This window comes from Tyto alba, unplaced genomic scaffold (assembly GCF_018691265.1).
Source record: "Tyto alba isolate M040663 unplaced genomic scaffold, T.alba_DEE_v4.0 Super-Scaffold_44, whole genome shotgun sequence".
NCBI classification, from domain to species: Eukaryota; Metazoa; Chordata; class Aves; order Strigiformes; family Tytonidae; genus Tyto; species Tyto alba.
In genome coordinates, this window is record NW_024881320.1 from 12,650,278 (window position 1) to 12,660,030 (window position 9,753).

The 9,753-nt window shown below is 50.8% G+C and overlaps 1 protein-coding gene across 4 annotated transcripts in view; it reads left to right on the forward strand.

Moving 5' to 3' along the window:
- The window catches only part of MSI1 (musashi RNA binding protein 1), a 30,814-nt gene extending 21,274 nt beyond the window's left edge, over positions 1-9,540 (forward strand). For 2 of the 4 annotated variants that reach the window (XM_033001445.2, XM_042805514.1), the window contains 6 exons: positions 1,151-1,231; positions 2,515-2,571; positions 5,488-5,556; positions 5,682-5,836; positions 6,303-6,368; positions 7,259-9,540. In XM_033001445.2, coding sequence (XP_032857336.2) covers positions 1,151-1,231; positions 2,515-2,571; positions 5,488-5,556; positions 5,682-5,836; positions 6,303-6,344 — 404 coding nt within the window. In that variant the 3' untranslated portion in view covers positions 6,345-6,368; positions 7,259-9,540. The remainder of the gene's footprint in view (positions 1-1,150; positions 1,232-2,514; positions 2,572-5,487; positions 5,557-5,681; positions 5,837-6,302; positions 6,369-7,258) is intronic. The other 2 variants (XM_042805517.1, XM_042805515.1) reach the window with 1 other exon arrangement.
- Positions 9,541-9,753: the final 213 nt, after the last annotated feature.

Here is a 9,753-nt window from a genome sequence, read left to right on the forward strand (position 1 = left end):
ATTGCCATTTTAAAACTGTAAAAATGCCCTTAAAGTTCTAATTAAGCTTTGTCTCACTTTGTTCCCTCCTTCTCAGGGACAGCTAGTATCTGGTATTGCAAGGAAAACTATACACTTACTGTGGGACTGCCTTGTAAGGAGTGATTGGAGACAAGCAGGCTGGGTTTCATGTCTATCAATGATTTTTAAGGGAAATGTATTTGGATAAAAGATTTTTTTAAAAAAAAATAATGTCCTTTGTAGCTTCCACTTCCAGGTCTACAAACCCTCATGCCTGGATCTGTGAGTCAAGCATGATCCTTCCAGCATGGGTGCTGGTCCTGGCTTCTCTCCCTTCCCATGTTTGTTCTAGCCAGGCTTGAGCTGACCCAAGAGCACAGTGTTTGCTCAAGATCATCGCTGGTGTTGCTGGGCAGGGTGTACTCAGCCTGGCTCTCCTTGCTAAGCCTGCCGAGTAGCAGTCAATCACTGAACAAAACCCCAAAAAGGGCATTTTTTCCCCAATGTTTTCACTTGACTTATTGAAGGAAAATAAATCTCCAGCCTGTGATTTGGGGTTTTGCCTTTTCTAAGCCATCTGTATTTTAAAGCAGCAAGGCTCAAGCTGAGTCATGGGGAAATCCACGTACTCGTGTCTTGGGAGATCTTGAATCAAATACTCGTTTCTGAGTCAATGCCCTGTGTTCTCACAGGCTTGTTCTGTAGAGGTGGTCAGCTTCCTGGGGAACAGCAGGAATTGTCCTCCTGCCTGGCGCCAGGAAGAAGAGCTGTGCCTGCATTCGCCAGCGCATCTAGTGCAAAAGTGACTCAGAGCTATTCAGCCGTTCAAATGCCCCCACCTCCCTGATCTCCTATTTGTAAATCCAGCTGATGCATCAGAAAGCCTTACTCTGCAGAGCTTTGAGTTTCTGAGAAGGAAACCTCCATGTCCTTACATGTTTGGAGCGAGGAAAAGATTAAACGTGCCTGCTAAAACTCTCCTGCAGACTCACATGTGTCATGCACTCTGCCCAGCAGTTTCCTGAGGTTTATGCTATTAGCCCTGTTCGTGCTTTCTAACACTAATGGTCACGCTGCTCATGAGCAGCCAGGCACTGAGGACGTGGACCCTGTGACCTTGCAGTAACAGAGCCCTTTTCTCTTCCCCCAGGTTATCCAGGCTTTCAAGCTGCCACCTATGCGAGTCGAAGTTACACTGGCATTGCACCTGGCTACACTTACCAGTTCCCTGGTGAGTGGTGCTCCCTGCTCAGTTTTTTGGTTTGCCTCGAGGTGATGGGAGTCCCTGGCATGATCCGTGACCCAGGCTCTGCCCCTTTCCCCCGTTTGGTCTTTCTGTAAATTGGAGACGGATGTGGAAGGGGGAGGGGAGAAGCCCTGGAATAGGTGGGAACAGCCTGTCCTTCATTAGGATTATCCTCACACTCCAGTGGCAGGAAAGGCCCAAGGCTGCTCTGACGCCCTTTATGTTAGCCTCCTCTGTAGGGCTGCTGCTGTGACACAGAAGGGCCCCTGCAGCTCTGCCTGTCTCGCTGCCTTTGTGTGTGTCTGTTTCTCTTTACCAGAGTTGCCACTGCTCTGAAAGTAGCACAGAATTTTAAAACGTGGCTTTCCATGAGCCAGGGAACTCCTGGGCACCCGAAATGCAGGCGCCTGCAATGCTACAGTTGTGTTCTGCACAGTGCCTGGACCGCTCACAGCCTCCAGACAGCATCTGCTGGGGCAGTGGGCTGCAGATCCCCTGCAAACTGGGTGGTTTCAAGCTCCCAGCCCCGCCATGTGCTCAGAACATGGATTCTGCGATCAATGGCTGGAACCTGCTGTGCTGCAGCTGCTCAGAGCTTTCTGGGGCCTCTTCTCCCTCCTGTTTTCTGCAAGGCAGAGGAGTGAGGCAGAACACACTCAGGGAAAAGACTGTCTTGCTATTTTCTAGAGAAGTGGCAACTCCAAGCATCCCTTCCTCCATCCCTCAGTGTGATGGTTTATATATGAAGTCTTGATGTTAGGGGCTGGGAATGGGAAGTTTCCTATTCGCCTGAGGTGAGCCCAGGCTGACTGTGGCTGAAAGTTGCTGTTGTCTCCTAGCTGTCTGGAAGCTCTCTGTGTATCCAGTTTATGGGTCTCAGTCATAGAGGCTTTGAGTGCCTCGTTGTAAACCCATGCCCATATGAGTGTGGCACATACTGAGCACCCACTGGCATGGCAGCTGAGAGGTCAGATCAGATGGGTCGCAGAGCAGTGCTCCAGGGCAGACCTAAGGCTGCACAATGAAGCTTGCACTTGCCCTGCCTTGGCCAGATTTATTCTAAGGCTAAATGAATCCTTTCAGTTTCCAGGGCAGGAGTCCAGCACCTTTCAGCACCAGTCATAAGTAAGTTAGTTTAAAGAAGACACTGATCTGGTCACAGTCTTGCTGCAGGCTGCTCCCCCAGCAGACCCTGGCTACCATCTCTCTGCGGGGTCTCCCTTGGGGTGTTTGACAAGTTCCTAAGCTGTCTTGCATTTCGTTTTTAGAGTTCCGTGTAGAGCGGACCCCTCTCCCGAGTGCCCCCGTCCTCCCTGAGCTCACAGGTCAGTCCCGCTCATTTCCTACACTCACAAGCTGGAAGGGGAGAAGGGGGCTTTGGGCTGTTCCAGTGGTGTCGCTGCTCCACAGCCTGGTGCAGTTAGTCTGGAAACGTTCCTTATTTCATCTTCCATCTGTACAAGCTCCATCCAAAGCTGGGGCTCGAAAGATGGAGGGACAATGCAGGTTATACCAGATGAAGGCATGTAATCCTTAGATGGCATTTCCTGCTGCTTGCCTTTTTTTAGCTCCTTGCCCCAGGTTGGGTGTAAACCAGATATGGAAAACTGCAGAGAGCAGGGTGACTTCTCAAAGGTCTACAAATGACCTTAACCTGAGCTGCTGCAAGGATGAGATTTGGAGTGCTGGGAGGAGGGAGGGTTTGGGGCACTCCTGGTTACTCTAATCCCGTTTCCCTGTGCAGGAGGGGCTACAGGGAATGCTCTCCCTGCCCTGGGTGCTGCAGCTCCCCAGCTACTCCCACAGAGACTTCCCAGGCGGAAGTGAGTGTGGTGGGACTCCACAAAGTCCTGCAGTGCTCGTAGGAAACTGTGGAAAGAAACAGGGGCAGAGGACCGTTCTCCAGAGTCTAGTCTTGGCTCAGTGTCCTCACGGTGCAGATACCCTTCGGATCCTCAGCCCCCAGGTTGTGTGCAGTGTGTTCTCTCTAGGTGATGCTCCTTCTGTCTACTCTCCCTTCCATGGCCATATTTTCCCCAGCTCTGTCCTGTCCATGGTTTTTGTCATAGAAAAGCAGCTTTGTGTAGCACCCTGCTCCCCATGTGCCATCTAATTTCCATGGTGTTCCTCCTCTCCAGCACTTCCTTTACTCCACCTGTTTCAGGGTTTGACTCTCTGCAATGGGGGTGTAGAGAAAAGCTTCCTGAGAAGCTCTCCTGCAATTATCAGTACCAACAGTCTTAAAAGGGGGTTTCTGTGGCACAGAACTGTGCCAATCCTCAGGGAGTCTCTGTTCCTGAGAACGCTGAGGTTGGCAGCCACCAATGAACAAATTGCCCCGAGGAAGGTAGGGGGAGACTGAGTCCTAGCTCCTTCCCAGTAAAACCCTTCCTGACACCATGTATGCAACAGCGTAAGCACCTGACTCCCACCTCTGAGCCTTTTGGTTGCCAAGCAAAGGAGATGGGGGTCCAGTTGTTTATTTACATGTATGTTTTTCAGCAAAACCCATAAAATTTGTAGAGGAACATCGGTGACTTGGCAAAAGTGCTTTTCCCTCCAAGGTCCACCCCGGGTTGCACTGTGCCTTTTCCTAGCGGAGGTGAATCGCCTGGGGCCCGGCTGTCACCGGCGGCTGGGGTGCACCAGGGCTCTGTACAACAAGAAGTTATTAATGCTGCTGTCCTGGCTGGGTGCCATGTTAGCTTACAGTCCTGAGTGTCTCGCTGAAGTACCAGCTGGGGATCGTGGCATTCTTCCCTTCCCGTTACGCTTACCTACTGTTAAACAGTCACTGTGCAGCCTCTTGGCTAGGCCAAGAGCTGCGATTCTCATGTATAGGCTGGAGTTGGTCCCGTGAAGGGCAGGGCCCCCTTCGTTCCTACAAAGGCCCAGCGAGCTGCGCAGTGCTCGAGGGCCCTTGTGCCGTCAAGTGGATGCGTGCGCGTAAATGGGCTGCGCTCTATGGGCTTGGCAAGTGGAACTGAGATGAGGGGATGGCATAAGCAGGGATGATTGCTCCAGCACGCAGGGAGCTAACATGCAGGTGCTTTGTAATCACAACACAAACCTGGTGTCTTGGTAGATAGACTGCAAAGGCAAGAAGGGTTTCTCCTGGAAAAAGAACCGGAGTCTTTTTGGGAAGACCTGGCCTCCTCTTTCAGTAAAACCCCATTCATTCAGCTGTGTGTTAGAGACTTGAAGCAATGATGGGGCAGGAGGGTGGCTGCCAGCAGCCTTTCCTCCCCGGAATGGCATCCTTGGGGGTGATGCAAAGCAGCAACATGCTCATGTTGGCCCAGGGCCTGTAATGAGCGGCTAACCCAGATATAAGCCTCATATGACGTTTGCTTGAAACAGGCTGGTGCCTGCTACTAAATATTCCCTTATAAGCTAGCCTAGGTTTCAGCCTTAACGCGATTGATTTGTTCTGACCTCTTTTTATGGTGCTCTAAACAGAATAACAGTGAATTTCACATTCAAGCATGAAATGCTGACCTAGTCATTTTAAGGGCAAAAAGAAACATACTGGCTAGATGCCTCCTGCCCTGAGGGCTGGATGCCTGTGGCAGTAGAGTTGGGAATTAGAACTGCTACATATAAATTAAGACTTACTGTTTTAATTAAGCCATTTCTAGTTCCCGCTCCCTAGGTGTATATTTCATGCTCTTCTACAACAAATGGCATGGGTTTGAGCAGTTCAGAAGCAAAACTCAGAATGGGGAGGATAGTGTGTCTTAAGCAGCGTAAAGAAATAGGGAGAAAGAGGCTATTAAACTGTAATTCAAGAATACTACCAAGGGACAGAGAGGAGGGGCTGAGCCTCCAGATGCTGAGCTGTCAACTGCTGTCCCTGAGCTGCTGCATTTCTCCACGTTTACAGCCAAAATCTGGATCTGTAGCTTCAGATTAACTGCATCTTGCAAGCTAAGTAGCGCCAGGATGCATCTGAAATTGCCCACTTCTGGTTCAGCTCTTCTACATCGTATCCTCAGCTGCTCCAGGGTGTGGGTTTAGCAGAGCACGGCTAGTGAGTTTCCCCAGACATTTGCTGTGCAAAAGGATACTAATAAACACAGGGCTGTGCACTTCCCTGTTGTCATCCTTCGATGTCCTGTGTGATGCACTAAGCCGATATGTCTGTGTGGGCCTGGTATTTTTCAGCGGGAAATGAAGGCTCCTGTTGAGGAGTTTCCCACGTAGCCACAGTGCCCCTGAGACGCCCGTTCCTTCTTTTCCAGCAATCCCCCTCACTGCGTATGGACCGATGGCGGCAGCAGCGGCTGCGGCGGCCGTGGTGCGAGGGACAGGTAACTGCCACTTTCCTCCCCGGCGCGGTGTCCTGTCACGGAGGTTTGCGGTGGGCTGCAGGAGGCGGGTGGGACGGGGTTGCATTTATGGGATCTTCACTACACAGTTTTTCTGCCTCCTGTAGGTTCCACCCCCAGTCGCACCGGTGGATTTCTGGGCACCACCAGCCCTGGGCCGATGGCAGAGCTTTATGGAGCCGCCAACCAGGACTCAGGGGTCAGCAGTTACATCAGCGCTGCCAGTCCAGCCCCAAGCACCGGCTTCGGCCACAGCCTAGGGGTAAGTGTTCCCTGCTGGGCTCTGCACAGGGGGAGCAAGATGGAGAGTGGCACCTCCAGGGGAAGGGGCTGTATCTCCACTTGGTGATGGAGGTGAGCGGCGGTGGGCAGCCCCCTCTCAGCCCCCAGCCTGCTTTCTGGTTAAGAAATGCCACCTGCCACAGCATTTGCCATGCCACCGCTGAGCCCAAGTGGCCAGTGCGGAATGCAGCAGTTCACTTGGAGCCCACATCCCTGGCCTTTGCTGGCTCTCCCTGACCACCACTCAAGATCCCAGTCTCCAGACTTTCCAAGAGCCCATCTTGGCCCTGATGCAGTGTCCTGCAGGGTGATGTGCTCTTTAGACCTGGCACCTCCGACTGAAACCGGCTTTCCTGACATCTGGGCAATGACTGAATTTGTGGTGGTAGTAATTCTGCTTTGCTTTTGTTTTGTTTAAGAGTGGGGTTTTGATTCTTTCTTCACAGGGTCCCTTGATTGCAACAGCTTTTACCAATGGGTATCACTGAAGCTGGGGACCAAGGAGGCAGGAGGTAAGAAAGCTTCAAACAGGAACGGGTGATGAGAGGCGCTGAACCCTGCGCTTGGCAGGAGCTGTGGATGCCGCTGTGACGCCAGCCTGGGGCTCTCTTCTGTACTAGAGGCTTGGCAGGTTGGGTTCCTACCTTACGCTCCCCAGGCTGGGAGCGATGTGGAGAGGTCACTTAGTGTCTGGGCACAGAGAGGAAGGAAATGAGAGCACTGATGGAAAGAGGAAAGATCTGCAAGGTTGGCCAGAATCACAATCCAGTGGTGATCCTGAGAGACAAGCTTGGCTCACCTGCATGGTTGGGGAAGCCTCCTCCATGCAGCTAGTTGCTCTCACTGCTACTGAGACCACTGTTTCTGGGAGTGAGGTTTTGCCTCCCCTACCTGGGAAGAGGGCAGAAGGAAAAATCTGAGTCTGATCAGTTCTGTTTCTGGTCCTCAGATGGGAGGGAACTGGTGGATGGTCTCTGCTTGCTTTGCAAACATAGCTGAAGTTAGCTGGCTTAAAATTAAAAAAAAAAAAAAAGCCAGCTTTTCAAAAAAGGAGGGCAAAAGCTTGCAGGGAACCGTGTCCAGACAGGAGCTCAGGGCAGCCTGGCAGGGCTGAGGCAAGTGCTGGAGAAATGGCTGGACCCTGCTATGTCAGAGGGCTCCCGGGGGCGGGCAGGCTGCGCAGCGTGTGGGGCCTTGCTTCCCAGGCCTGCACGTTGCCTTCAAAGGTAGAAGCATCTCTGCTATTCCCCGTCACTGCGCCAGTGAGATGCAGAGCGAGTCTGTGCTGGGGCAAGTTTGGGTGTCGAGTATTTCTGTCAGATCACACCGAAAGAAAACCCCAAGAGAAAAGCTGTTGGTTGTTCTAGATCCTGTCCCTTCCCTCCCCTGCTGTGTCCCGCAGATTCCCCAGTGACCTAACCGAGGACAGCGGCTGGAGGATCTGGTGAGCCTCGGGGGATGAGCCAAGGTTACCTTTTTCTTGAATCAAACTGCACACTGCCGGCTGGCTGCCAGGCTCCTGCCACCCTGCCCTGATCTCTCCCTTTGACCAGACCACACTGGACTGAACCCGAGGAGATCATCTCGCTTTCTTACTAACCACCGACGGTTTACGCTTCCCCCCTCCCTGCCCCCAGCCCACCGATTCTTCTTTTATTTATTTTATTAGCTGTTAGTTTTATTTTTTTATTTTATTTTTTTATCTTTTTTTGGGGCTACCCCTTCTTTTTGTTGTTTGCTCTTTCCCGAGCTAGTAGACATATTTTATGAATTGGCTTTGTGATTGTGTTAGGTAGTTTTTATTGAGGAGTATTTTTATTTGGCTTTGAAACTGTTTTGAATATTTTCAACTCTGTTGTTGTTGTCGTCAGTGTTTTTAAAGCACGGTATGTAACAAGAATGCAGTTCTGAAGGGAAGAAAGAGACACAGAGAGAGCAAAGGCTGAGAGGAACTGATGTATTTCTATTTTTTTTAAAGAAACTGTTTTTAATTGTTTCTGTTTTGTAAATGTGAGGCTTTGAAAAGTGTGAAACTCCAAGGATCCGAAAACGTTGGACATCGCTATGGAACAAAACAAATGTATATTTTGCTAAGTGAAAAACACTATCCTTACAGCTAAGAGAATTTTTTTTTTCCTAGGTTTAGTTTTACGTGGGGTTTTCTTTTTCCTCCTGTATAATATGTAAATATCGCGAGCTGAACCTGGCTGCTGCCTGCAGCCTGGCTCCAAGGAGCAGCTCCAGGTCCTGGACTTGGTGCCGCAGCGTGAGCAATACTCTCCAGCAGAATCCTGACAGGACTCCGTTCTTTTTTTGTACACCTTTTACTGTAAGATTTTAAGACCTCTGATGAGATGAAAGGGGGGGGGGGTGGGCGGGGGGCGGGGGTGAAACGTACCGGCCATCGGCTGTTTTGCTGAGCGGGTTAAAGCTGCTTCCAATTGCTCGATGTACAGACTCCAACACTGGGCTCCGTAGTGCCAGCCTCTGGTTTGGCTTTAGGTAAAGGGCTTTACCGCCATTGCTTGTCTTGGTTACTTTGAAAGGCATTCACTCTCCAAACACTATCGCTTGCGTCAAGATTTCCGGGGAAAGGGGACCCTCCTCGGGAGGCGAGGGTATGGGAAGGGGTGTCGCCCAGGGCCAGGGGGAGATTCGGGTGCTCATTCTCTGAAGGGCAGGGCGCTGGGTTGGGGAGTCATTACGGGGGAGAAAAGCATTAGGGTGGTGATTTGGGGGCGGGTTAAGGGCTTCTCAGGGATTATATGAATTATAGAGTTGCAGCTTCCCGTTTGCTTTACTCTGTTTTCTGAAGACTGTGGGAATTTGTCCGTTGTCCTGTGTGGGGGTGATCTGGTCCCTTCTCCAGAACCTGCCGGGGCTTCCCCTGGCGTGGTCCAGGCCCCTGCTAACAAGCGCTCTGCCAGGGAGAGCCTCCAGCAGGAGAACACGGGGCAGGTTTGGGTCTGGATTTCAGTGAACCAAAGACCTTGTTAAGGGGGGTGATTAAGCCTTTTATTAAGATGCAGCCAAACTCTTTTCCCAGGGAAATAACAGCTTCATCTTAAGTTTTAAAAATCATTCCCTCTCTTCCCCCAAACTGAGCCCCTGTAAGGGAGAGGGGCATTTAGTAAAGGACTGGGAAGGCCACGGGGCCCTTTTTCTCTTCCATCCCTCCCCCGTCTGCTGGAGCTTGTCCTGACCCAGGCGATGCGTTTGGAGAGTTCTGTTTAGGTAAGAGGGTACTTAACGGATCAGTACTGAAAACACAAAGCAATAATTTTTGTTACTGAGACAAGAGTCTGTATGTCTGTTTTTTTAAATATTTCCTAATTAAAGAAGAGCTGCATTTTATTGGGTTTATTTTTATTCTATATACTTCAAATTTGGGTCTGCGGACAGCGCTTTCCTCCCTCTTGGTATATGCGCTGAACTGCTTCCGTGCCCCCTCCAGACACCCAAGGCCAGCTGTGCTGCTGCTGGGCTGTGATTCACTCTCTGGCCAGTGCTGCCACTGCCTGGAGGCTGAGGCTCCGGTTTCAGGGTGGGCATTTTTTTTAAAAGAAATAAAGCTGTGTTTTTAAGCCAGTAAGTTATTACACTCCGATGTTTGTTCTCTCCACACCTGTAACCCTTTTTCCAGATTTCAGTTTTAAATTCCTAATAAATTATTTGAAAACTGTCCTTCTCTGTCATTGTTTTGGGGTGGGAGATTTTCCAATGGAGATTTCAGGTGAACTTGGGCTTGGCAGGAGTCACATCCTGCCATTAGGATAAAAGCCCCAGGCAGGGCTCTGACTCTGTGTTCTGCTCCCAGACTTTGGCAGTGGCCCAGTTTATCATGGGAGGCAGATCTGGTTTTAATAGAGATCATGTCTCTTCTCTATGTCACAGAGG